Source organism: Nyctereutes procyonoides, unplaced genomic scaffold (assembly GCF_905146905.1).
Source record: "Nyctereutes procyonoides isolate TBG_1078 unplaced genomic scaffold, NYPRO_anot_genome, whole genome shotgun sequence".
In the NCBI taxonomy this organism is placed as follows: domain Eukaryota; kingdom Metazoa; phylum Chordata; class Mammalia; order Carnivora; family Canidae; genus Nyctereutes; species Nyctereutes procyonoides.
Genome location: NW_026575135.1, coordinates 67,253,628 through 67,281,465, shown reverse-complemented (window position 1 = coordinate 67,281,465; position 27,838 = coordinate 67,253,628). Strand labels below are relative to the sequence as shown.

General features: G+C 42.9%; 1 protein-coding gene across 3 annotated transcripts in view; it reads right to left on the bottom strand.

Annotated features, from left to right (window-relative positions):
* SEMA6A (semaphorin 6A) overlaps nt 1-27,838 on the bottom strand; it is a 127,339-nt gene that overhangs the window by 38,250 nt on the left and 61,251 nt on the right. For all 3 annotated transcript variants that reach the window (XM_055301822.1, XM_055301820.1, XM_055301821.1), the window contains exons 2-11: nt 22,835-22,972; nt 20,536-20,653; nt 16,317-16,377; nt 15,273-15,335; nt 14,452-14,553; nt 8,839-8,929; nt 5,785-5,904; nt 5,005-5,093; nt 3,911-4,128; nt 106-237 (exon numbers count right to left, since the gene is read on the bottom strand). In XM_055301822.1, coding sequence (XP_055157797.1) covers nt 106-237; nt 3,911-4,128; nt 5,005-5,093; nt 5,785-5,904; nt 8,839-8,929; nt 14,452-14,553; nt 15,273-15,335; nt 16,317-16,377; nt 20,536-20,653; nt 22,835-22,934 — 1,094 coding nt within the window. In that variant the 5' untranslated portion in view covers nt 22,935-22,972. The remainder of the gene's footprint in view (nt 1-105; nt 238-3,910; nt 4,129-5,004; nt 5,094-5,784; nt 5,905-8,838; nt 8,930-14,451; nt 14,554-15,272; nt 15,336-16,316; nt 16,378-20,535; nt 20,654-22,834; nt 22,973-27,838) is intronic.

Sequence of the window (27,838 nt, the reverse complement as noted above, 5' to 3'; positions counted from 1 at the left end):
CCCCGTGGAAGGTGCTGGTGTGCAGTTCTTTAATATGTTACCATCAGAGGACCAAGCTGCTCATTTCTCACAGTTCAGAATAGCCATATAAATATTTACACATACCTGGGCTTGGGCACTCGTTCATCAGGAACTGGTGTCCAAGTGGAATCTGGAGACTTCTGTTCTTTGAACCTCCCCGTGAAAACATTGGCAATGTCAAGCATGTCGTAGGCACAGACCGCAGATCCAGGGATGCTAGGACATAACATTTCACAGTGTTACTCTCACAGAAGTTACTATGTGTGCAGCTTGGAAAACACGCTCCAAAGCAACTTTCCTATTAGGGGCATTGGAAACTTAAAGTTCACACCCTGATCTCTATAGATGTAAGGGATCCTAGTATATTCCAGTGACTGTTTCTCTGACTCACGTTTGCATCAGTGGTTTTATTTATTTATTTTTAATTTTAATTATTTATTCATGAGACACACACAGAGAGAAGCAGAGATGCAGGCAAAGGGAGAAGCAGGTTCCTGGAGGGGAGCCCGATGTGGGACTTGGTCCTGGGACTCCAGGATTACGCCCTGAGCCAAAGGCAGACCCCCAACCACTGAGCCACCCAGGTGTCCCTACGTCAGTGGATTTAAAGAAAGGACTGCTTAATAGCAAAGTCATAGATAAAAAGACCTCTTCGTATTTCTGTTGCCTTTGGAACTGCATTTGTTTATAATTGGTGGTTTAGAATGTTCATAAACTCCCTGAATTTTCAGTCACTAACCCAAAGATAAAATCTTTGGAAAACATTTTGCCATCTCTAATACTAGTGCACATTCGAAGTAAAAGTGTTCCTATATTGCTTCCTTGGATTTGGTTTCTCCAGCTGGGACTCCGGAAGTGAGTGTGCACGCATTGGGAAAAGCACGCTTGTTTTAGGTTCCTCACAGCCCATTTCAATTATTATATCCTATTTATTTGCATCAGACTAAACAACTTAAATCTCTAAAGTACCAACATTTTGTAAATAAAGTGCCCTATTAAGTGCTAAATAATAATAATAGTGGTAATCTCTGTAATTACATCCTTCTCTGGTACTCATGGAAGGACTTTGGGATTTTTATTTTCATCAGTGGAGAGAAAGCATGAATTATTCATTCATCTGGGTTCACTCTTAGAACCCATGTTTGTTTCTAAGTATGGTCGTTCTTTGATTTTGATCATATAAACTGTGGGCACTGTCTGGCCAAGAGTTTTCACCAGGCTTTGAGGTAGTGGGCCATTGCATGGGCAGGAGCATCCAGGGGAAGGAAGGGGCACTTTGCAGCATGTCAGCATCGTCCAGGGCAGAGAGATGATTTAGTATTGATTTTGCAAACATTGAAAGGATATGGAAATCACTTCATAAGTGATGAGGGGAATTTTATGCCATCTTTAATTTCATAACACAGTTAGTGAAGTATTACTAATAAAGCAAGAATTAGGGAGAGGATTAGAAAGCTCGTTTAAAACAAGGTGGCAGGGATCCCTGGGTGGCGCAGCGGTTTGGCGCTTGCCTTTGGCCCAGGGCGCGATCCTGGAGACCCAGGATCGAATCCCACATCGGGCTCCTGGTGCATGGAGCCTGCTTCTCCCTCTGCCTGTGTCTCTGCCTTTCTCTCTCTCACTGTGTGCCTATCATAAATAAATAAGAATTAAAAAAAAAGAAATTATAAAAAAAAAAAAAAATAAAAAAAAAAAAAAAAAAAAAAATAAAACAAGGTGGCAGGATGAATTTTCAAAAATGTAGACTATGTATACATTGTGCAAGGAATTGAATAGATAAGACCGTGATCCCTGTTGGTTTTGGAATCTCAGAGCCTAGCAAAGACTCTCTTCACATCTCCCTTTCCTAAAAGTAACAGGTATGCATATTTGCTTTAAATATTATGACAAATAGGATAGATACTAAAGTATTTTATGAGGCACCTCATAATAACTAAAGTCACTGTAGAGTTTGATAATCTTCCCAAGGTCAGAATCACTTGTGAAATCCTTTCTTCTTCCTTCCTTCCTTCCTTCCTTCCTTCCTTCCTTTACTCCCTCCCACCTTCTGTTCATCTTTCCTTCATTCATCCTTTCTTCCCACCTTCTGTTCCTTCAGCATATATTTATGGAATCCCTAATCTCCAGCAGTAAATGCTCAATAAATAACATAGGCTCTCAGCTCAAGACACATGTATAGAGGATGAGGTGTTAAAGATGAAACCAGAGCCAGTAAAACCAGAGATGGACTCTAATTTATAGATGAAAATGGGTTATGTGCATTTTCATCATTTTCTGATTTTACTGAACAAATAAGATTCCTGAGACTGCCTCAGCATGTACTAATTGGGTGCTTCCTAGGGATCTCTTAAGAAAAGAGTATCTATAATATACGAGAAAAGAGTATCTGTGACGTACAAGAATCTACTACTGTCTTGTAATTACACAGCAACTCATCCTCAAACCACTTTCCCCAAAACAAACTACAACTGTGTCCTGAAATTCTTCTAGCCATGCATTCCCATGTACCAAGACAGTATTCTTTTTAAACAATCCTAGATACTTGGGTTCCAAAGTATGAACAGTCACGGCCTGGATTTTTGTATCTTTTCTATTCTCAAGGCTGAAAATCCCTGCGGATGGTTAAAGCTCACTTAGATGGGACTGAATACTTCTTGTTGCAATATGGATTCATATTTTCACGTATCTTTAGTGGAGAGCTCTTGACTCCTGTCCTCCAGATAACTGAGGAACGTTAGTGCCTCCTTTGGCCGTGTTCTGTTTCAGACTCTCCCTGCATCTTAAGCATTTCTTTCTACGGGTATCTTCCACTCTCATCATGTAGGTGCCTGTCATCTAGATGCTCACGGGGTTTGTAAAAGTCTTGATAAAAAGTATAATCCAGACCCAAACAGTGTATGGCCAGAGGAAGAGAATATAGAACACCCAAAGTTCTCCCCAAGAATAAGAATGAAGTATATGTTTTTAGATTTCATGACCATGTCCAATTACACTGAGGTTAGGGAGAGCTCAGTACCGGGGAATTTAATGCCTGCCTTCCTCTTATTTTTCAATCTCCACACATTTCTGCTGCTCCAGAAACGACTTTTAGTATGTCATTTGGTTACTCAGTCTTTGTTTAAATAAACACAAGCAAAAAAAAAAAAAAAAAAAAAAAAAGCAAAAATAAATAAATAAATAAATAAATAAATAAACAAACAAACACAAGCAGAGGAATGAACAGGCTGACACTCAGTATTTCTGGGTACAGCATTCAACGACTTCTACATCCTCATGCAGGCCCCCCCAGAGTCAGTGGTGGTAGGGGGGTCGTGGCTCCAGGCCCCTCCGGCGGGATGCACCGTGGACTTGCACCATCTGAACCCTACATTTCACCCTGTAGCCTCTAAATAAATGTTCAGTGTTTTTACTTCAAAAGTTATAGATCCAGTCATAGAAATAGTAAAAGACAAACAGAACGCCAGATGACCTTGACGAGGAAGGAGAAGCATTCTTGAGTTCTAACCGTGCCTCTTCCGTCTCCTGACTGGCCGGACCAGGTGCTATAAATGAGTTTAGTTTTCTTAAGTATAAAAAGAGGGCAACAGTTTTCAATATTACTGGAGAGATTTAGAAACAACACACGAGACGTGTTCACACGCCAGGCATATAAATAGGAGATATTGTTATAATTTATCTAATTACATCCCCCTAAAATCCTAATCTAATAATGCTTAAAACCGATTGTTAATTTGTTGATGAAATGGCAGTGTTAAGTGCTTTTTAGCCACAAATAGCTAGCAGCAGGTTTTTTTGCATTAGTTGTACATCTTGTGTATTAGGAGAGAATCCCTTGGGCAAAGGAAGCTGGGAAGGCCCAGCGAGGTCAGCACAGCTAGGGCATGGTTACCTGTTATAAGGTGTGGAAAAGGTTGCCAGGACAACATCACGGCCATTGATGTGAATCACATCTGTGACCGCCTGGAGGATGTTGAAATAAAAATGAGAGTCTCCGGGAACTGAGCAGTTCAGGCGAGCCTTTAGGAAGGACGTCCACTGTTTTTCCAGGACTCTCTGAGACCCTCCCATGTCATTCTTACAAACCTGAGCCACTCTCGGGAAGACTACCTGCGGAAGAAAGACACACAGGGAAAATGAAATACACTCACTTTGAGAGATCTTCGTAGAAATAGAAATACAACAACAAGGTGCTTCATTTAATCTCATGTTTCTAAAATTAGTAGCCAAAAAAAAAAAAAAAAAAGAGGCGGGGGTGGGGGGAGACTCATTGGAACAGCATGTTTTGAAAGATAAGGCTGTGGCATTTAATACAGAGCCATAAATCCTTCAGGGGATCAGCTCCCAGCCAGATAAACTCATTTCCATACAGACTGCTTAGCTTTTTATTTCCTCAAACAAAAGCACACTTTGTATGCGCCATCTCTGCCATCCTCACTGGCTGCCTCTGGGCCCGAATCTCATACTCTGAATTCTTCTAACCCTGCAAGCCACCCTGACAATGAATTTGTGCCCTCCAACTTTGTGACCTTGATCCACTCTGGTAAAAATAACTGAAGTGGACATCCCGTTAAGCATTGTGGTATTGCTTTTTGCAATAAAGACAATCAAGACTCTCAGTTTGCTCAAAGGTACTGCATATTTATGCTCCTTTCATGAAAAAAACTGAATTAAAAAGAGAGGAAAAAAACCAACAATGAGTATATCTGGAAACCACATCTCAAGATACTTGAAACTCAGTATGAAATCAACCAAACAAACCTCTGTCATTACATTTTCAGTAGAAACATGTCAGAGGTTCCCCGGGGTCTAGGATTGTTCTGCAAAAGCTCCCAGGGCTCTGAGGCAGCACAGTGCTCATGACCACCAGTTTTTGGCAGAATCTTCCCAAAATGATGACCTTGTGGCTAGACTTATAGTTCTTCTGTCAAGGTCATTCATAACAACATTGCTCCATTGTTGTTATGAAACGTCCGCCCCTCTTACCTTTCCCATGGTGTTGTACTCCACTGCTATCTCCCTGAAGAAGAAGTAGATGTAGTCTCCGTAATCCACTGCTTGGACAAAGTACGGTTCTGTGGGCAAACGGCACTTTAATTGGGGGCACATCACAGAGTGAAAAGAACTTCAAATCAGTTGCAACCAGAGACATGATATTAATTAAAAGTGTAGGTCCGTTAGACATGGGGTGGACACGAACCATTTCTAATGACCACACCTGCAAGTGCTGATGATTCCAGAAGGCCATAGTTCGAGCCTATACAGTCTGTCTTTCAGAAGTGGTTGCAATGAACAATGAAGAATAAATGAATTTTCATGTATCTGTAATTTTATTTTCTCCAACAGAGTGACCGTATTACAGAAAAGGTTTGGTATGCATCTGCCCCTTGTGAACCCTGACTCCTATGGGGTCGTGAATAGCTTTTTTCCTGCTCCCCCCCACTTCCAGTCCCCTCTTCCCCTCCATGAAAGAAATGTTCAGTTCTTGGCATGTCAGGCTCTGGAACGAGAGCTTCAGGCAGGGAAGATGAATGTAGTGTATTCTGCTGTAGTGGTATCGGTAGTTGTGTTAGTTCTCCAGAAACTCATGGGAAGTGAAAGGGGGGAGGTAAATAAATCAGTTGAGGCAAAAGATGCCATTTCTACCTTCCTGTCTGTCAGAAGCCATTACTAAAATGAAACTATAGTCTGGTCTGCCCAGACTCTTAATCTTCCTCAAGATACACATCTCCTTACCCCCCTCCCCTCTCTTAATTGTTTGTTCACCTTTCAACCACTTGGAATCATGCTTGACAGTCCGTAGGGTTGGGCTGTCTCCAAGACTCCGGTAAATGACTGCATCGATGGCAAGGAAGTCAGTCACTGTGGCTGAGTATAGTTTTCCATCTTAGAAGAAAAAAGAAAAGAGATGAACAGGGTGGGAGCAAGGCAGTGGGCGTGGGGGAATAATAGAGACATCCCCCGGATTGCTTTCCTACTTCAGGCAAATGAGATAGGACAACTGGGAAAAATCCAAGAGTCACTGGGAAAATACTTGGCCCACATTCCTAACCATTTTAAATTAGGATCTTGAGAGATGAAACATTTTTCATTTTTAAATTGCATGGCAATTTCTAAGCAGCGGCAGCTCAGGGAACTGGGCAAATGAAAAATGCTGTTTGCTTCACTTGATTAGATGGACCTTGGCTGGAATTTCAAGGCCAAGGCCCCTTGTACACTGCTACTGCCACCACGCTGTGGCAAACTGCATTAGGTGAGAGCACAGGGAAAGACAGGAACTGATTGTATCACCAGAAATTCTGAGCACAAGTGATGGAGTCCTTAGCCTGGGCAGGTGAGGAGAGTCAGAGAAAGGGGTTTCATAGGCAAAACAAAACAAAACAAAACAAAAACAACTTGACTAAATTGCTGCTTTGATTGTGAGAATCACTTGCTTCTCTTCTCTTTCCATCAGTCATGAGAGCCACTGAGCTCTGTCAGTGTACTTAAAGAAGAAATAACTGCTTCAGTGTTTCAAAGTCATAAACTAAAAACATTCTGACACTCAAAATGCCAAAGCAAGGAGAAAAGGGAAAGGGGTGACACAGTTCAGTCTGGCCTTTGTTTGAGAATTCCTGCTGTTGGGAGCTATTTAAGGCAAAAGAGAATGAAGAACATTGAAGATTAATCCCTAACACTTTGGGTGTTTTCTTCGATTGATAAACATCCTGCATACAAATAATCAAATAGGATCTTTTGGAATAGTAAAATCTATGCAGTATGTGAAACAGAAACAGTAATTTTGTTCAAAATAAAAAATACTTCCTTGGTTCATTTTTAGTGGTTACATACCTCCAACGGTTGTATGTCAAATTGGCTTATGTACACTACAGTACTATTTCAGCCCATCCACTGGTGGGATAAGCATAATAATTTTTTAGAAAAGTTTATCCAAACATATCTATGAAAAGTTCTGGATGTATGCTTTTGGGCTAAAAATAACTAAAACTTGCTGAGGTTCAAGTTAGAGCTGTCTTGATATCTGCATTATTCACAGCCATATATCAATAAAAGTTGACTGGTCGAACTGCAGATGGCAGACCTATCTATTGCTAAACACATATCTACAATCACAGCTTTTCTTAAAGAATCAATCTTTAGTAATATTGGGGGGTGATGCTGCTCGGCTAGTGGGGGGGCAGTGGGATGGTTCTGTGTGTGTGTGTGTGTGTCTGTGTGTTTTCCTTCCATCCACTTTCTATTATGCCTTTTGTTTTGTATATGACATTGGGTATCTCACCAGAACTTTCACTTAATAAAACAGAGCACTATTCTGCTACTCTTGTTAATACGACAAACATTTGGCTCCAACAAGGATCTTCTATTAATAAGGGCTGAGCTTTTGTAGGATTTCAAACAGTCCAATGAAAAACTCTCCAGTATCCCTGTAGGGGGAGGTGGAGAGGTATTCACAGTATTGTCTCACAGGGCTTGCTCTGAGTAGCTCCTGGAAGGTTGGTGGCCTGAGCTAATACTATGAGACTCTCTCTCCCCTTTCTACCTCAGGCTGCAACAGTCCTCTCTTTAGTTGACAGTAAACTTTTCCACTGTAGCCCACATCCTCCATGGCACCAGTGGGTTCAAGTGTCAGGACGGTGCTGTAGTAGAAGTTGTGCACTCAGGTCCTCTTAGCATTGGCTTTGCTCCTGCTCATGCTGACTGGCAGGTTTGTAAGATTGTATTTTACGATACTGTGCTCTAACTTCGGGGGCTGGGGAGAACCTGAGGAACCCTTCTTGGCTCAAGCCATTTCTCCAATCTGGGACTGCAGATCCAGGCTCACAAATGCATGGCCCTGAGAACAAGGTTCAAAGAGCTAATCTTGTTTCATAATAAAAGCCCTAAAGTTCCTCATCAAGCTGGGATGTGTCAGTTTTTAGCTGTTGTGATAGAAATTATAGCTAACTGCTTTATTGCATGCTGTAACAATCACTATTACACCAACTCTTCTCCCCACACCCACCTCCACACAGCTGGCAGTGAATTCCTAAATAAATTCTTAATTAAAACACACACACACACACACACACACACACACACACGAATCCCAATCTGAAGATGATGGCTTATTTGCCAGAAGAAGGAAGGGGGGGGGATGAGGAGTACACATCAACCTAAGCCCATCAGGTTCACCCCCCAGTATTATCTTTCCATTAGAGAGAAGCATGCACCCCAATCAGGTAAATGATGATTGAGATGTCTGCTAGAAACTCATAGGCATGTGGCCTCACTACGTAGAGATCTTCCTGCAGCTTTACTTTGTCTCCTCCCTTTCCTCATCTATACGTGGACAAGAGCACATGTAGCCCTAATTGGAGCTGGCAGGCACCCTGCATCTATGAGAGTAGCCAGTCCCTCTTAGAGAGAGAACTGAAAGAGAGCAGAGAAGTGAAGAGGCCCTCTGTCCTAGATGATGGTACAGAGGAGTCTCTGAATCACACGACCCCTAAAGTCAATCCTACCTTGAATCATCAATCTACATTGGTGGTTCAAGGAAGAATCTTCTATTGTTCGAACCCAACATGGCCTAAACGGACATGCCACGCATTCAGTGAGAAGCTGTATCCTCTTCTAAGGCACACAGGCACCAGTTCCGTGGCAGAGACTCCTTATATGAAGCAAGTGTACAATTTCCATGTGACTTTCAAATGGAAAAGGCATTCTTAATTACAGTATTCACCAGAGACTCGGAGTACAAGTGTGACTCTGAATCCTCCAGAGCAGATTCTCAGTAACGGGCATGAGAGAGCAAATGCAACGAGGAGAAATCGGCTGGTTTACCTGCAAACAGTGCAACGTTGGCATGTTTGGCATCATAAGGGCATCTGGCCATTCCACTAAATTCATCCCCAAAAGGTTCCAGAGTATCCATCTAAATGAAACAATAGGACTTAATTAGGAACAATAACAACCAACAGTAGTCGTAGCAATTAATACTTATAAAGCATTTAGTGTGTGAAGTAATTCATACGTGTAGTGCAGGTAATCCTCAAATACCCTCTGAGATACATCCATTGGTTTCAGACGGGGAAACTGAGCTTTGGAGAGAATAGCTCCTTTGTCCGAGGTTCTATAGCTAGGAGAGTCTGAGATTCAGGCCTGTTTGCTTCACTCTTAACCATTATAGTAAATAGATTTGCCTATCCCTTTGGAATGGCCTAGAAATAAGCATCTTGTCTTTGGAAAAGGAAATTTTAAGGCAATCATTGGGAAGACTTCCTCCCTTCCTCTGCCACTGCCTCTGAATTAAATGTTGAGTCATGAGCTCTGTAGAGAATGATCTCAGTCTTTGGTTTTGTTTTGCCTGAGGAACCTGCCTTTGTGGGTTAAATCCCAATAGTAGACACTGGAATTCTCCCTCTGGTTAGCTGGCAGGATAGTATGGCATCAGCAGAGATGCAAAAACATTGAGGCAAGCAGAGCTTACTTAGGTGGCCCTATTGCACCAACTTCAGAAACATGTCCCAGCCTCCCATCATGTAGATCAGAAGGAGAGGTTCAGAAGGTGAGGGGCTCACACAAGTCAAAGGCAGTCAGGAGTGGGGCTGCCATTTGACATCCATTTGTGTGCTCACCCCAGGCCTTGTTCCTGCATGCTGGAGGTTATAACTGGTCTGTCAGTGAGTTTTGTTTGGCCATCTTAGTATGGAAAGAAAGAAAGGGCGGGGCAGGGGTGGGGACAGGGAGGGAGAGAAAAGAAAAGAAAAACTGAGTTCTATTTTAACACAAGGAGATTGCAAATGAAACCTGGTTTCTTATTTCCGAGCAAGTGGAAAAGTCAACTCATGCCTTTTGTACCCAAGTGGCAGCAACCAACTAGAAGCTCAGTCATGGTCACCCTGTCATCTACTTCAAAGAAGCATGTGGACTCCAGCACCAAGGCTTCTTTATCCACAAGACGTATGTACGCCCTGCTTGTCTTACTCCTGCAAGCTACCCACCTAGCTTCATGAGATTTGAGGGTGTGGAAGAGCCTTGCTGGTTGTTCAGCTGCGCACCAAATTCTATTTCCCTTTCCTCCACATCACACTAAACTACATTTCCCACCCTCCCTTGGAGTTGGGTACAATCACAGAATGAGCTCTGGCCAACAGCATGTGAGTGGAAGGCTGTGTGCCTCGTCTAGGTCTGGTCTCTAAAAACCTTCCAGTGTCCTTCACTCTTGCTCTCTTTCTATATTCTGCTCCACTAGATACGAAGGATCCAGTACAGAAGCCCAAGATCCGAGGAGATGGCAGCAGTAGGAGCAGGATGATGCTTAGCCTTTTGCACGACCTGGTGGCACAGACCCTCCTCTGTCACTCCCCCACCCCCCAAAGTTTCCACCTTGTACCATGTGGTCGTCTTCCTTACACCAGGGCATCTCCTTAGCATTTACAGCTCAGTACCACAGAGCCTGTAAAATTATCTACTCCAGGGCATTAATGTTTTTATAACTCTCTGTGGTTCGTTCTTCTTTTTGTTGCTCGGGGCTATCTTGTTTACATCTGGCAGTTGCCTGCTTTGACTACAGATACCAAACTGGAAGGAGGGGAGCCCAAGACGGCACTGGTGCAGAGGAAGGATCCGCTGAAAGGCCTTGGGCACTGGAAGTCAGGGCGCCTTAAGTCAAGGTGTTTGGAGTCTGCTGGGTGGGAGGAGTGAGGTGCTTTTGGAGCGGCTGGCAGTATTGTCCACTCATTGTGCTTTTTGCCCTCAACCCCCAGGAACTGTTGCAGGAATATGCCAGGACTTCTGTCTTCGGTAATGGGTCTGAGATAGCTCCCATTGAAACCCATCCTATTTGTTCAAACTAGTTGAGAACCCCCAAAGCAGTATTTTTAGGGGAAAGATGTTCAGGTGGGACACCCTTTAAAAGTACTCTCTTCTCCTCAGTACATTTCTATGAAAGATTCCCCCACCCACCCCCCCAATAAGGGCATCTTGTTAAACTGTGACAGACTTTGTGGTCTCTGGATCTGGCAAGTACACAGTGATGCAGCGGAAATGCTTTTATCCCAAGCAGTGCATGCTGTAATCCTGGCAATGGGGAGACCATATACAATGGAGGATTTACATTATTAAATGCACCTACTTCTAAAACAGAAAAAAAAAAAAAAAAAGCAGTGGCCATAGCTATAGCAAGTCAAAGGCAAGAAGCAGTGAGGTATTAATGTTTCGGTTGGTGAGTTTGGAAAAGCCCAGAGACAAAACAATACATGGTGAAATCCTCTTTCCATGAAGTTAGAACTAATCCTGGTGGTAGTCGCCCAATCTCAGACCTAATATCAGCCCCTGGAAATTAAATCACCATAGAGTACACATAATTACATTAAGAATCAGCCTGACTTTTTTTGCAGAAGTTTAAGAGCTTTAGAGAACAGAGAAAGAAAGACTGTGGGGTGTGGTTTTAGATTTATAGTGGGTGGCATTCCAAATTCTTATTTGGGGCTATAATCTTCCTAATATATTCAGGTTGCTTCTGTTTTAAAACTGTATAAATCGGGGCATGGTGCAGAGGTGGAGACCTCTGAAAATGTATCACCCTCCTGCTTCAAGTTAGTATCATCACCTTGATGTTTCTGTGCTTAAGAGACTTGGGTTTTGGGAGAGGGGGACTGGTCATTGTATTGTTTTTCAACCTCTAGTCCTGATCTGTTCAGAAAAAGCACTTGAGAGATAGAGAGAGACTGTCCATTCTTCCTGCAGCCAAATACATTCTTGTTTCATATCATCAACAAAGTCCTGCTGCCCTGAGTCTGGAAAAACACTTTTCCGAGTGCTCCCTACTTTTCACAGGGCTGGGCAAGAGACAGGAAGTACGGGAGAGCATCCCGTGGGTTTCGGAGAGGCGCAGCCTCCCTAACAGGTCTCAGCAGATGTGGCCAGAACAAGAGAGAGGTGATTGTCTCGCCACAGGTCAGGCATCCCGGGGAATGGAACATGTGTGGGCAGAATGAGCTAGACCACTCCGGGTCTGTGTCTCACAGTGCCAAGAAAACCTGTCATTTGTCATAAAAGATAGCTTTCCAGCTAGGGAATTGGTTGGGAATTGTGAAAAGCATTAATCTTAATGAGTCCTAAACAATGACAAACGGGGATGGAATATTAAGTGGGAGAATTCAAGTCAAAACGTCAGCTGTACGCTGTCCCTTGGCCAGAGTAAATGTTTGCCTGTTACAGGCTGAATGGATCCTGCCAGTATCAAAAAGTTCGCCATTTTAGGACAGAATTTTTTACATTAATTTAGATTTTTGAAATATATTGCACTGAAGATATCACTTACCTTGATATTGAACGGTTTTGGTGCCCCCTTACATTTTGTACCTGGGGCGAATGCCTCCTTTGCTCACCCCAGTCCTGGCTCTGCTGGTCCCCATTTCCAAGTGTAAGATGGAAAAGGAGCAGAAGGGTCCACAAGGCCCTCCCCTTGAGGTCTGTGCTAAGGCTGAGGGGCTTTTAAAACTGTTGGTGAGCCCTCTGGTTTGGGTATCAGCCCACCATTTCTTTTCTCATTCTTCACACCCCTCGGAGTTCACTTGATGCTGGTGAAACCCAAATGTGTCTTTCTCTCCACATCTGTCCCTCAATCAAGGCTCATCCATCCATCTGCTTGTTAGCTGTGTCTGTTCACATCCCTTGGGCATCGCCACCCGCAGGGCTGGGCGTCCTCATCATGGCCCAGAACCAAAGCCACACCTTCTCACTGCCTGCCCCAGCCAATCCCACTGCTCTTCTGCTTTTATTCCCTCTCCAAACTGGTGGCAGCTTCATCCATCCATCCACCTACCCAATAGATAGCCGAGCAGTCATTCTTCTTTTCCTAAGATTTTTTTTTATTATTATTTATTCATGAGAGAGAGAGAGAGAGAGAGGCAAAGAAACAGGCAGAGGGAGAAGCAGGCTCCATGCAGGGAGCCCTGATGTGGGACTCAACCCTGGGTCTCCAGGATCATGCCCTGGGCTGAAGGCGGCGCTAAACCGCTGAGCCACCCGGGCTGCCTCCCCCCCCCCCCCCCCCGCCCCGAACAGTCATTCTTAACTCCTCTCTCTCCTTATCCCGTGCTGCTCATCACATATTGAATCCTCCTGGTTTGGGTCACTTAAATATCTTTTGAATCCGTTCTCTTCCCTTCATCTCTGGGACCACCTATCTCTCCAGCCTCTGGTTTGTTTTGTCACTTCCCAGTCCAGCACTGCAGACTCAAAGGAGGTTTCTCACACTGAACAGACTGTTTCCTACTCAGTGCCTTTGTAGTACCCTTTCCTCTACCTGGAAAGCCCTTCTCTCTTCATTCGGCTAATTTCTACTTCTTTAAAACAAAGGTCAGGCATCTCATTCACTCTTCACCCTCACAAAAATCCACAGAGTGCCTGTCAGGGGGCACTAGGTTGGGTTGTGGATGGCCACAGACATGGTCCCTGTACTCACAAGGCTTGAAAGTGTCTGTCCTCCAGACCGGGGGTGTTCATGGTCGATATATAAGAACAGCAGGAGGGAGCATTTAAAGAGAGGGGTCATCTACCTCCTTCTAGAAGCTTCCTCTGAGTCCTCATCTCAGGCTAAGATTAGTACCTCTCTGTTGCGCTTCCATCATGCTCTGCATTATGTTACCATGGCAGCAACCCCATGGCATTAGTTTTCTTCTCCCTGTCTGGCTTCCCTAAGGATGGAGGCCTCCTATTTGTCCTCACAGCCTCAGTGCCTGGCCATGTTTGCTGAAAGAAGGACAGTGGTGGAAAGAAGGGGCAAGGGGAGCTAAAAGATGTGGAGCCAAGACCTTAGATCATTGCAACCTCTGCTTCTGCTGCTTCAGTAATACCTCTACCCGCTGCTCAGAACTAACTTGATTTGTTAATGCTCGGAGACTTAATTTTTTACCCCCTGCATAAAAGCCACAGTAGGTAAGGCCGCTGTCGAGTGAGCAGAGTGCTCAATGGAATTACAGGTCTGTGTCCTTAGAAATCTTAACCTAGAAGAAAGTCTGCAGTTTCCAAGGGCATGCTTTTGAGATATCTCTTAAAATAGGAATCATTTACTACATAAGTGTGGTTTTGGGCTCCGAGAGGAGACGGTGGGGTGGGAGGGAGAAAGAGAAAGAGAAAGGGAGAGACAGGAAATCCACGTGGTATACGTGGAAAAGTCTGTTGGTGCTCCGAACAATGAAGAATAGGGTCTTAGACAAACTAACTTTGCTGGGTAGGCTCCTTAGAGATGTGTCAATCAATCCTGCACACACAGGAAGCTCAGGAGCCTGCTCAAGATCAGTCATGTGGAGCAGGACATTAAGTCCAAGGAGTGAGAGGAACCCAGATGGTGTTGAATTACCCCTCTTAGGCTGCTGCAGGTATAATCACAGTAAATTATGGACTACCTCCGGCCCGTGTGGCTCTAACAGACAAAACCACATTTACCTTATAGTTTCTGCAGGAAGGGTTGAAGGCATTAGTTCCACAGACAAACAAAGTATCCTCGTTTTTCTTCAGAAGAACTTTAATGAAGTTGTGACACTCATCCTGAAAAATAATGCAAACTCTCTTGTATCCATCCAATACAGAAACCCATTCTTCACCAGGTACCAAGATCTGCCCATAGTAAGGTTAAAGGAAGGTGGCTGTGGAGTTCCCCTGTTAAAAATTCGAGTTTCTCCTGATGCTTACCAAAAGAGGATGTTGACAACTATGGCTTTTTTAACAGTAACTAAACACCTGGCAGAGAGAGATGAGTGTGCATTTATGTCACAAAAGGAAGGCAAGCCTGGAAATGCCAACCTCCCATCATATTAATTTTAATGCCAGATGTCCCAGGGTCCCTTGATGTGCGAGGCTCCTGGCTGAAGTGTGTTTGTATGTTGTTCTGGGACTAAAGGCACAGACCCCTGGATGTCTGCGGCAGCTTTGTTCTGAGCAATTCTTGAGCCTCCCGGAGGACGCTGGTCGGTGCAGTGGGCTACTGGAGAGTGCACTCCAAAGAGTTGGGGCAGCCAGCTTTGTGACCACAGTCCCTAGCGCCCCTAAGTAGTTCATGATGCAGCCCTCGCAGCTGTCGTAATATCTCATCACATTAAAAGCAAACAGTTTTTGCAAATTAAAGCCTTCAATAAGTTGATGGAAAAAGCAATTACTGGGGGAGAAGGGACTAGCGCGAACCATTCCACATCACGGTCTACGGCCGGAGATAACAGTCAAGAACTTAACCCAAAGTGGCAGCTGCAGGAGAAATGAAAATTGCCTACCTTATGTTTTCCCTTCATTCTGCACGTGTCTACATCAGCCTGTCTAGATTTCCATGTCAGTTTCTGCAGGGATCAAGAAAGAAATCAATTAGAGCCCAGAGGTTGTTGCATTTGATTTTTAGAAGTAAGAGTTCCCTTGGGGAGGCGGAGGCTGAACATATATTTATTGAAAGCTTTCCGCACCCTTTCTCCATGATTAATTCACCGTAACGACAAAAGATCGGAGATGGGAACCTTTCATTTAATTTTGAACTCCTATCTATTCATTAAACTATAGAACGATCTTCTCCTTGAGATGAAGAGGAAGGAGAAAGGAAAGAACAACAAACAACAGTGTGGAAATTTCTCATAAAATATCCAAATCAGCTTGCTAAAGGACGCTCATTTTGATAAAATACATGTCCTTGCCCTTTCCTTTCAGTTGATAAATCACTTTTCATAAAGCATGCCTTTTCCTTAAAATATGGAAGTCATTTACTTAAACATAAAGGGGACATTCACTTTGGGTGGACAAAGATTTAATTCAGGTTACACTCCACGTAAATTCATGGACTGAAGCGATCATTTACTTCTATGGCAGATTTTATTAACTAAAATATCTCCATGTGGAGTTAGAGGGGAAGCTTAGGTTATATTTTATGCCTGTCTGAAGTGGATAATGATCAGATTCCTGAGCCACAACAGTCAAATCAAACTTAATACTGCAAGACATGGAAATGTAACATTGAAACATTTGTGGGGCAAAATTTTACATATGAAAACTGATATTTTCCTGGACAAACATGGTAGTATTTTATTAAAGGAATTTGAAAATGACCTAAAACTCCAGACTATATATGCACACGTATTTGGTGAATAAACTACAAAGTAGATAACTGTTTCCAAGCATGAATTCACCCCAAATTAGTAGGATTGCAAAAAAAAAAAAAAAAAGTTCCAAATTATTAGCCACATCGTCTCAAGCAGTGCATTTAAGATACATATTCCCTTCAAGAACTATCCTAAAACCCTTTATTTTAGAAAGATGGTTTTAAAACCACTTACTTTGCTACAATAAATTTCTTCTGTGTGTGAGGTGTCCATATCAACAGTATAAATATGGTCCCTGTGAACAATGAGAAATTGATACAGTGTCAAACACAGGAGTCAAGACAGTTAATTTTCTCCTGAATGAGTACGTATCTCATTCGAGGTGGATAAATCCATATCCATGTTACTAGAAAACAAGACATCCACATGCAAGAAAAAGGGAATAGTTCAGCCTTCAAGAGGTGCCTCTCGATCACACCCTGCTACTTCTGATAAATTGTGGCATCTTGCTGAAAGGGGCACCTTTTACGGAAACTCTTTGCTGTCATCTCCCTCCTACCAGAACTGTAATCACTGTATGTGTGTAGCTCAGGAGAGAGGACTTGCAAAGTTAAATTGACCCAAAAACCAGAACCCAGGTGGGTTTCCCATGCCCCTTCATTATCTTCAAATCCAGGTACCAAAAACTTGCTATTCAACAAACCACATTGTTCTTCATGGGGGCTAACAGAAGAGCTCGTCTCTGGCTGTTTCTCCCTGTAAAAAACATATTTCCAACCTAAGCTTCAATGATTTGATTGACAAGATGGAAGATGATAAAGGTGAAATTATTTCCAAAAAGCACTGTTTTCTTCACACAGTGATGGTCAATTAAGGTCTAAAATGTCCTTGAGCTAAAAGTTTGCATTTCTTGCTCTGTTCACCTTCCTGTTTTGTGGAGAATTTGGTTGTCTTTACGATTTGCTGCCAATCTCCCCTTGGAAGGGAAGAAACAGAATCAGCAGCTCAGGTGTGGGGCTATATTTAAACATCCCCTTCTGTGTGAGCTGAGTACAAGGGCGTTTTTGTCTGGAATTCAGAAGAAAGGAAAGAAAAGAACTCACTGAACTGGGTAGATGGGGGGCTTGTGAGGGAAAGCAAAACAGCTCATTTTCCCTTGAAATAACATTGACTTTTTCTAAAACGAAGGAAGTCCTGGGGCTGCAAAATTACCCACAGCTTTAAGCCAGGAGGACCTCAAGGTTCCCATGTAGACTTTCAAACTCCCTCATTACTTAAGAAAAAGTGGAGGGAGGGGGAAAGAAAAAAGAAAGGAATGATCTGCCATCAGGAGTCACTTTAATTCCCCCTCCCCCGCCTCCTTTGGAAATCTGTCTGCTACTGCTTTTAGGAAAAGTACAACAGAGAAAAACAGAAATAAAAACAGGCTTTGTCATATGAAAATAAAAGTTGGGGGCAAGGCAGTTTGCTTAGACATTTCCTTGCAACTGTGAGTGGTTGAGCGGTTGAGTGTGTGAGTGTGAGTGTGTGTGTGAGGGTGGTGATGGGGAGAATGGGGAGCCTGTGTTTTGTAAATTGCTGAATTGGGAAGTTTTTGGAACCTCAGTAGAGTGCCAGAATCACCCTGCCCTTTAATTTCAAGGCAGTTTTATTGCATTCGTTTATTACTTGTTCGACTTTATTGGTGGTGCTGCGGGTCAGGCTCATTATTGGGATGGAATTGCCTATTACTTTGGTATCAGGTTTGATATGACTCTAGGTTTTTCCTTGTCCTGCCTCCCCTGAAAACTTTAAGTAAGAGCTGAATATATGAATTGTAAATTAACAGCTGATTAATATGCACTGGCAATTCCTCAGAAAGCTCTCGGATTGCCCCCTCCTGGCATGACCTGTTTATGTTAATTAGCGGTTTAGAGATTAAACAAACAAAGGAAACCAGAATTTTCAAAATGGATAGTAATAAAGCAGAATTTTAAAGGGGTTCCTGCCTTCAAGGCTCACTCAATCTCTGGGTTCTGGATGGGGCTTGGCTTCCGATTACTGACACCAATTGGAAGAACCGGGCAGTCTATTTTAAAAATAGAATTCTGTGAATGAAATCTTTTGGACCACTGCAATCTTTTTTCAGTAACCAAGAGATCACACTGCCCAGCAAACAGAAACCATGCTTTATGCTAAACCTAAGAAGACTAGGGTAGAGGGTTATTCCCAACTGCCGCCTGTACATCCCAGGATTCATAAGCTGCCCTAACTGAATTAAGTTATTTGAACACAAACTGACTTAATCCAAGGACTTCCTCTTCCCCCCTCCAGTGAGCAAAACTGAATTGTGTCACCGAGGCTTGAGCCTGGGGGAAGGATTTAACTTTCCATCTGTCACTTGCTGCCCAGGAACCAGGATCTCTCTGGGCAGGGTTGGGAACTGAAGGGAGAGGAGAGGTCCTAAACCTGGTGGCCAGGAAACTCCTTCTTCAACAATTTTCCCAAGGGTGCATGCTGAAGGCAGGCAGCTTGGGTGCAGAGTGAAAACCAACGTGTTAGCCCAAGGGTGTTGCAGATTTTGACCTTTAAGGAGAGGCAAGTCTGTTTTATAGTTTTTAAAAAATGAATGTGCGTCTCTCCTTTGGCCCTTTACATTTCTCATCTCGAGGGGGTGGGGGGTTAGGGTAACGCTGTCTTAGTTTTAATGAGCTGGAATAACGGTCACTTTTAAGTTTGCACAGCATGTTGCTCCTAAGGCAGGCACGGCCCTGGACCTGCAGCCTGCACCCACACTAAATCATCAGGAGCCAGGGCAGCCCATCTTACTATTTTTCCCCCTAGAGACTCCATTGCAGAGTGAATCATTACTAGAAGATTCTTGACTCAACCTATTTCTTACAGATTCAGTGTTTAATCATTTGTTTTGACCAGCCTATAGATTAATTGACTAGAAGTGTAATCTTCCAGCCCTACTACATTTAGGAATCTAAAAGTGATACTTAAGAAGGAGCTAAGCTGATACTCTTTCAATGTAAGATACCTCTTTGCAATGAGGTCCTCAGGAGGTCCTCCACCTCCTGAGGACCTCACTGCAACGCTTGCTGATGAATAACCACACTGGCTATGCTTTCAGGCAAAGCCTGGTAGAAGGTTACTGCCAGGACAGACAGTACCACCTGTCCTCCTCAGTAGGCTGCCTCATACCAGGAGTAGATACCCAGTTTCTAGAGCAAGGCTACCCCACTTCAAATCCTACCCTTGTCATTTCTGGTCCAAGCATTTCACCTCTGTGTACCTTGGCTTCTTCCTGTAAGGCATGTTCCTTCACTGAACTAGGGCTCTTTTCCAGGATTGAATGAATTAACATTTCTAAAGAACTTACATAACACAATTTACATAGCACATACAACCAGATATGCACCATATACGTATTGAAGTAAATTGCTGAAAAGTGCCTTGGCATTGCTCGCTGGGACATCTATGGGGTACTTGCAGGATGCTGTAATGTGGCCAGTGGTTTGTGGTTTATGTTGCATAGCTTGTCATTTGGGAACACCTAAGCGCTTTAGAAGAATGAAGCACCGTTGTTATTTACCTGTTTCTTTTCCATGCTCAGAGCCATACAAGTATCACAGACGTAAATCTTTATTTCTTCTTCCATGTTAAGTGATTAATCAGTCTAGACCCAGGTTAAGATCGCAGTGGAATCCCACAAGATAGTATTCCTTGTTGCTTTTCCATTCAGAATTTTGTGGAATGAACTATGCACCTCCAAAACTGGGGATCATATAGTGTTAGAATCCCAAGGGACTTCTTAAAGTAATCTAATGTCTCATTTGAGAGAGGACACATGGCCAGAGAAGTTGTGGTCCAGGTTACTTAAGAATAGAATTAAGACAAAAGCCTAAATCCCTGTGAGCCGTGTTTAGGCTATATTCTTGCCAAGCCACTCAGCCTTAAGACATGGTCTGCTTAAATGACATTACACAGTGGATGAGCATTTTCTTACTAGATCCAAATCAAACACTCTTCTAAAATCAGTGCCACCGTCATTCTATTACAGTAATGGCATATACTATATATTCACTACGAAGTTACGAACAGGCTTAATATACACCTACACACACACTGTATAATACATGTTTACACATTCAAGTTAATTTAACAAGTATCAAGGAGAGAAGTACTCTACTGGTTTCGTGAGTAGATATTTGCATATATGGTCAAGACAGACAGTGGATTATTTGAGTCTAAGCTCCAAAATAGGCAAATACTTCCATCCAAATCCACCTAAAGTTAAACAGACACAAAGTCTTGAAAGCATGATTGCTGGACAAACTAAAGTAGCCTTTAAATTAAATAACACATTGTTTCGTAATGTCATGATCTTCAAACTGATGCATCACGAGCACATTCAGATCTTGGGGCCTTCGGATACTCTGAGGGCAGATGTGAGGGAAAGGCCACTCACCTAGCAGCAATGTAGAGGGTTCTGTTCATGATCATAATCATCTGGATGTCCAGTCTGTGCCTCTGTGTGGTGTTCCGTCCTGGCTTGTGGCCCACAAACACCGGATACTGTTTTGTATCTGTGAAAAGAAGAGATGGGGCAAGAGAGGGAAAGGAAATCAAGCCAAGAATTGACAGGGCAGGGAGAGGAGAGGCGGGGAGGGGGGGCACAGCCACAAAACAAAACCATACTTAAGTCGGCCCATGCCACCACTTTCCATTTCCAACGAGTCTGTTATTTTAGGAAAGCCTGTGATAGACGGGTGCTCTTTGAGGACGATCAAGTTACAGTCTCATTTCCAGTGATAATAAGCCTGGACTTCTGTTTCTCAGTGTCACAATTTCTGACTTGTCCCTCTTTTGGGGGGTTAAACTTGCAAGTGAACCCTTTACATGAAGGTGCTCTTTTCTTCCAGTTTTCTTTTCATCTTCTTTAGAGTGCTAAGCCTGAGAGGCAGCCTGCCAAAGATCTTGTCTCCGGACAAAACTATTTCAAAGCAGCTTTCCCATCAATCACCACAAAGGCAATGTGGTCTGGAGGCGAGAACCCTCGTCCAGGAGCCAGAAGAAAAATACAGTCTCCACAGGCGTCCATTTGGAATAATCTACTATTGAAGGCAGCTCCGCTAGCTTGGTTGGCATTCTAGGAACTGTGGGAAGTTCACTCTTGAGTTGAGCAATTGGCTAATCTCACACAAGTCGGGGCTTTAATGGGACGGGGTCACACTGAGTGTAGCCAGTCGGGTGATCTGGAATATCCCCTGACTTGGGAGAGTCATGAACATATTTCTGCATTCCTACACTTCTCTTTAGCTAAGAGTGGGCAATTTATAATAACACATGACCTTTATAAATACCTACATCTCAAAAATCTCTCTGCCTTTAAACATACAATCTCCAGAGCACTGGCAATCCTCCAAGGAAACTCAGAAGGAAAGAAGGATGAGTCACATTTAAAAATGTTTTTTGGGGGGTGGGGGTGGGGTGTAAATAATGACTGGAAAACCATTCACAGATTTATACTCAGACCCCTACACTAGAATCCCCTGTGGTATCTGAGCATTACTCATAGTGCCTATCAGAGAGCCTTGGTATATTTTACTCACTGTCAAGCTCGGTATGGGTCTATCTCGTGCTTTACCCATTCATCAAGGAGCATGCTAAAACAATTCATGTCTCTACTGTCAAGGATTTGAGGATCCATTGACATTTCATTTTCAGCAGCATATTTTTTTGGGCAAGGGGATCTTCTTTACAGGGGCACCAGAGATAGATTCCGTGTCCCAAATGGGGATTGATAAATGTGTATCGAGATTTGGTAGCTTGAGTCAGGTGGTCCACCACTTCAATGATTTCAAACTACATAATGTGGTCCTGACTCACGCCCTGACTTTTGTTTGCTTATTGTTTTCTATGCCAAGTCTTAGCCAGTTCACCTTCGTGTAAAATTATTTCCCTTTTCAAAGACTGTCCAGCAAAAGCCAGGCATTGATAGATCTCCTTAGTGTCCCCTATAAATGCTAAAGATTTTCCCCAGGGTTTGTTCAGTGTTTGTTTTGGGATAGCTACTGGGAAAATGGATATTTGGGTAAAAGGGATCCCTTTTCTTCACCTCTTGCTGTGATAAAATAGTTTGGCTTTTGGAGGGAAAGAAATGAAGTAGTACATTGGCTGTCCGATCCCACCTACAGGTAGGACTTCTCTTACATAGTCAACTGTCCTCTTAATCACGTGGCTTTCTACTCTTCATGATAAAGTGGAGACCAAAAGAAAGTTATAAATAGTTGAAACAGGTCCACTGTGAATTCAGAGTCCAACAATGATAGAACTTGTAAGTCTGAAGGAAAAGTTCATTTTTGTCCCTAAGTACTCCAAAACAGTGGTCTTCTTTCCTGTTCTCATCTTGAAGAAATGCCCATGCATTAACCACACACAAAAATGTGTGCTCCGAGCAATACCCAGATGGTAATGATGCTCTCCCACAGCTGGCTTTCAGGCACGATGGAGGATGGCCTGAGGCTTCATCAGAGGTACTGAGGAACGTTTCAAATCCTCACACACGGGTTCATACACGTGTCGCCACAACAGTACTTAACGAAGTTATGGAACAGCCATGTCACCAATTTGATGAGACATCTTTGTCATCTACTAACAAGTCTCCTATTTTATTAAATTTCAGAAAGATTTTGGTGTTTGGCTGGTTGATGCAGCCTGAAATGCCCACAGAGGGAGAGAATGACAGTAAGATTGTGGATACTTACAGTTGCCATGCGAAATACTGATTGGCTCAGAATCTTCTGGGAAACCAGCCCCAGCAAAGTGTAGCAGTGTGAAATATAGCAGCAAGGCTTCTGACCTCATAGTAGTTCAGCGGGGAGACTTTATTTCTCTACTTCACCCTGCCAAAGAGCAAAGAAGGAACTTTTTTTTTTTTTTTTTTTTTTGCAAGTCAGCTTTATTCACCTCCATAAAATGAAATAGCCTTGCAGATAAATTTAGGAGAAAGGGGGCCTCTGCCTTGTATCTTTTCCATTGTGAATTCTCGGATTATTGTGTTTTACATAGAAACCTGTATCCATTAACCCCTGCACCCTCCTTCCCCGCACATCTGAACACATGACCCAGAGCCGTCTTAGTTCCTTTGTCCTGAACTATTTTAAAGCCTTTATAGGTGGCTATTTCACAATTACAAAACTGCATTTCAAAAAGTGTGGACAACTGAGAAAGCATTTTTTTTTCTTTTTAATGTAAGTACTTTTCTTCTCAGCAAGTTTAGGGCAGCATGCCATCCCCCAGACCTGTTTCATTTGGCCAACTCCAGATCTTTTCACAAATTTGTTGCCCATACTGGAAAAATTAGGAGGTTTCTAATAAAAATCAGGATATCTGACAGGTGGACCTAAATGACTATTCCCTTCGGGCATCGCCCTGGACCCCCAACACACATGCACATGTGTGCATGCACGGATACCCGCCCCCCCATAACAGGCCCTGTTGGCTAATTTCTGTTATCTGCTTGACCCCTTAGTTGAAATGTTCACCCTTGGTTTACATCATTCTACAGTAATTCTAGAATGACCTTAGACATAAATAAAATCACACAAGCTATGTTTAAAAAAGAAAGAAATGGATCCTTTTAGACTAAAGAATACCATTGGGAGACTCTGAAACCACATCCTGAAACAGTATTTTTTAAGATTTTACTTATTTATTTAAGAGAGAGAGAGAGGGAGAACAAGCAGGGAGAGAGGGGCAGTAGAGAAGGACAAACAGACTCCCCACGGAGCAGGGAGCCTGACAGCTCCATCCCAGGACCCCAGGATCATGACCGGAGTCTAAGGCAGATGCTTAACCCACTCAGCCATTTCAGGCCGCCTGAAATGGTATTGTTGATTTTAAAAATGGTATCTCTGTACATTTTAGTCTGAAATACTGCCTTGCAATGAAGCAGTAGTAAATAAAAATGCCAGATATACCATTCTGCCCAGCTGTATTTTCTTAAAGATGCTCTTTATGTGTAGAAAATTCTCCTAAGTCTTAGAAATAAAAGCAATCCCATGTGGGGCCGCTGGATACAGTGAAAGAAGGCTCATAATACAGTAAGTATTGCATAATTTTTGGGCATATTTCAAGGAAGTGTTGATCTATAAGGGAAATAATGTAAAATGGGGATATCTTTTCATCTTTCCAGAGTGATAAAGCCTTTGAAGTAGCCTGCCAAAGATGATCTTTTTTGAACAAAGCTATTTTACAGGAGTCCATCAATCATTTAAGATTTGTGTGTAGAAAAGTCAAACTTAGTAACTTAGATGTCTTTGAAAGTTAATTTGGCAAACAAACTGCTAACTTACGCTTTTTAGAACACCACTTAATATTAGATACCTATGTCTCTCTTTTTCATGCCAAAAAAAGCATTAACAAGTCCCAAGTGTTGCATCGCAACTTATGATTTCACAGACACAGCTGGGGCTTAATCATTTCTTCAGTTGAAAAGTACACATTAATTAATTTGCTTTATCTTGAAAAAGAGGGAGAGAGTTTGAGAGAAAAGGCTGAGCAATTCCATATCTCCATCTCAGATGCGGAAATTAAACTTTAAATGATGACTTGCTCACAAGGGCAATCCATTAGCAAGAGACGTAAACATATATTTATAGACAGGTTAAAAGCGATTGACTATCCATTCATTCATTGGCCAGTTCTTCCTATTCTGGAGACTCTGAACCCAAAGGGAAGAAGCTCTGAGGTCCCCTTGTGTGCTTCTCATGGCATCTGTTCAGCATAACACTAAAGAGGAAAAATCAGTCACCGGAGTAAGACAGACATAAACCAGATCCCAGTCAGCTGTTAGATTTTAGATGAGAAAGTACCCGAGCAAGGGAAGTGGCAACATTTACCAAGGGCTCAAGAGCAGTATTACAGCATAATACAGAAGGAGATTACCTCAGAGAGTTTGCAGCATGTAATGGAAGAGTAATGGAGACTCAGAATGCTGATTCTCATTCCTTTAGAAACTTTGGGAAATAGAATGTATACTTTTAAAGATTAATTTGTCTCCTCGACGTGACAAATGAATCTCTGGTCTTCCACAATTGACATTCATCTTTGTACAAATGTCCTACAAACCAACGAGACAGAGCCCAGCTATTTCACTGTATCTCCTAATTATCGTGTTTCCTATCTTAAAATTTCGCATTTCCTCTCTTAACCATGTGCCATCCCCAGAAACTGGCAGGCAGGGCAGGTGCCTGCAGGAGAAACCTCTTCTACACTCCAGTGGCTTCCTTTAATCCTTATACCCAGCCAGGATCATAGCTGAGGTGGGGTATTTAAAGATCTCCAGGTTTACAGCAGGGCCCTGTGCCAGGAAAAATAGCTGTTTTATGTGTCTTTCTATCATCATATCATCAGGTTGTTAACATGTACATCATATGGGAGGAAGCATTCTGGAGGTACCTTGGGCCGTCCACACGAATACTTTACAGTTGTCTTCGGCTGAGGTTTTGATGTATTGTTTCCCTCCTACACAACTTTGGGCTCTAACCCTTGTAAATATGTAGACAATATATTTTCTTGTTGAAATGATTACTTTGTGGAGAGATCCCAATTCAATCACATTGTCATTTCCCATTCTGTGGAATGCAGGCTGGGTCTCCCCGCTAAGTCCACAGCGGTGCAGACATACAGACATGCCTCGAGCCCAGGAGAACAAAAAAACAAACAGGAACTTGCCCCTAAATTTAAAACTCTTAAGTTAGCTGGGCTGCTTCAGTTAAAGAGGTTGTTCAGGTAATCCTGGAGACTTTCACCAGCGCTACCCACATACAGCGTATTTCTAGGCATCTGTAGCCATTTGCCCATTTCCCTCTCTGTGACCGAGCTTGTATATAGGCTAAACAGGACTTCGACTTCAGCAGATATCCAGACAATTAGATAATGGGAAGACTGTCAGTGAGGATTCTACACAAAAACATTTACTTCAAAAAGAAGCCCATTATGCCTGAATTTCCAGTCTCATGGTCTCAAATTTCTGCTATTCTGAGCCTGAAGAGACATGGCTTTTGTAAAATACACCATTACTCTAAAGTTATAACCCTGCTTCTCTGTAACCTGCAGTATTTGTGGAAAACCTTAAGAGCATTCTTAATTTTAATAGGCATCTGCTAGGTGAATTTATTAGATCTATTTGGATTCATCTAAAATTAATTACGTGACTTTACTCTGAGTCACATGGGCAAGAATTGTGTTGACTTACTGCATACTCTCAGCCCAGCTAAAAATTCTCTTCTACTGTAATTTTTCCCCTACAGTTTTTAAGACCAGGCTGAGTTAACAGAGCCGTGGCACACAGATAGTGTTGTGGCTATTGGCTGCCATGAGCTGAAGGGTCTGTGCAGAATGCTGACTGGCCAGGAAACCAGCCTTCAGTATTCCGGATTGAGGGCCATACAAAGGGGGCTGGAAGGAAGTCTGTCTGAAAACCCCATGACTACATTCATGTTGATATTTGTTCCTTAAAATGATCAAATATTTTCAGTAATTGGAGCTTCCATCCACCTCCCTCCCCCATACCCTTGTTATATAGCAGGTCATTGTGTCAGCAAAGCATGAAGCAAAGGGGATGTCACTAGAACTGGGAATGATTATGAAGTCAGAAAATGAGGTCACAAATTGCCGTGTCATTCTTCTGATTTCAGGTTACTTTCATAAGTGCCACGAGGACTGGTGAACCATGACAAGCATGTACAGCCAGGGTACCACTCACGCTTAACCGCAGTACTAGTTCCAATCCTCTGCCCGGCTACTCCCCCAAAGCCTGTCCTGGAAAATTGTACTCGGGCTCATAAACTGGTAGGACTTGGCCAGAGCTTGGCTTACAGAGCAGAAAAAAACCTAAATTAGTTGCTAACATTTCGGGGGGTGGGGTGGAGAACGAGATTTAACATAGAACTCTGGGTTTCTGGCTTCTTAAAAAAAGAAAATCAGAGATGTGCCTTTGCTAGCCAACATTTCACATGGTCAACACTCTGGAGCCGAGCGGTGGCTGCCCAAAGGAGAGCAGCTAGTCCTCTCCAGTTGGAAACATTCCCACTACTTTCCATTGTCTTAGGAATCCTCTTCACCCACTAAGCTCACCTGTCTGACTCCTGAAGGCTCCGAGAGCAGCCTCCATGCCACTGAGGAAGAGCACATCAGCGCTGCTACATGACTTAGTTTGCTTGTTCGGACCTTAGCAGTTACCAGTCAGTCTTAGCAAATGAACCTGGTGGGACCCAATGTCTGTACACACAAGTGAACGGATGTTGCTTGTTTTAAAGACCCAAATGGGTTGTTTCACACCCTGTGGACACATGCAATCAGCAGCCCAGTACACTTGCCCTTGCACCTGGATTTGGCTGTATGGATACAACTTGTGGTACAATCTTCCAGTATGTTGGCATCCAGTGAACGTTTTAATAATAAGTGTTAACAACGGGAAAAAGAATTTATCTGGAATATTGCAATTGCAAAATACTCTCAATAATAACTTCAAGTATGTCCTAGGAATAAAGAGGATAATGGTAGTGGCAGGGTTTTTTTTCTGATGATGTACATCATTTACTACCGTGTTTCAGTAATTCTTTTAAAAAGCACACTTTGTACTGACATCATAGGAAGTTTTAAAGGTAATCAATAATTCACGCTGTCATTAATAGAAGGAAGGGCACACTAACTGGGAGACCTAGGTGAGTCACGTAGCCTTGCTGGCTCTCTTTCCTCACCTG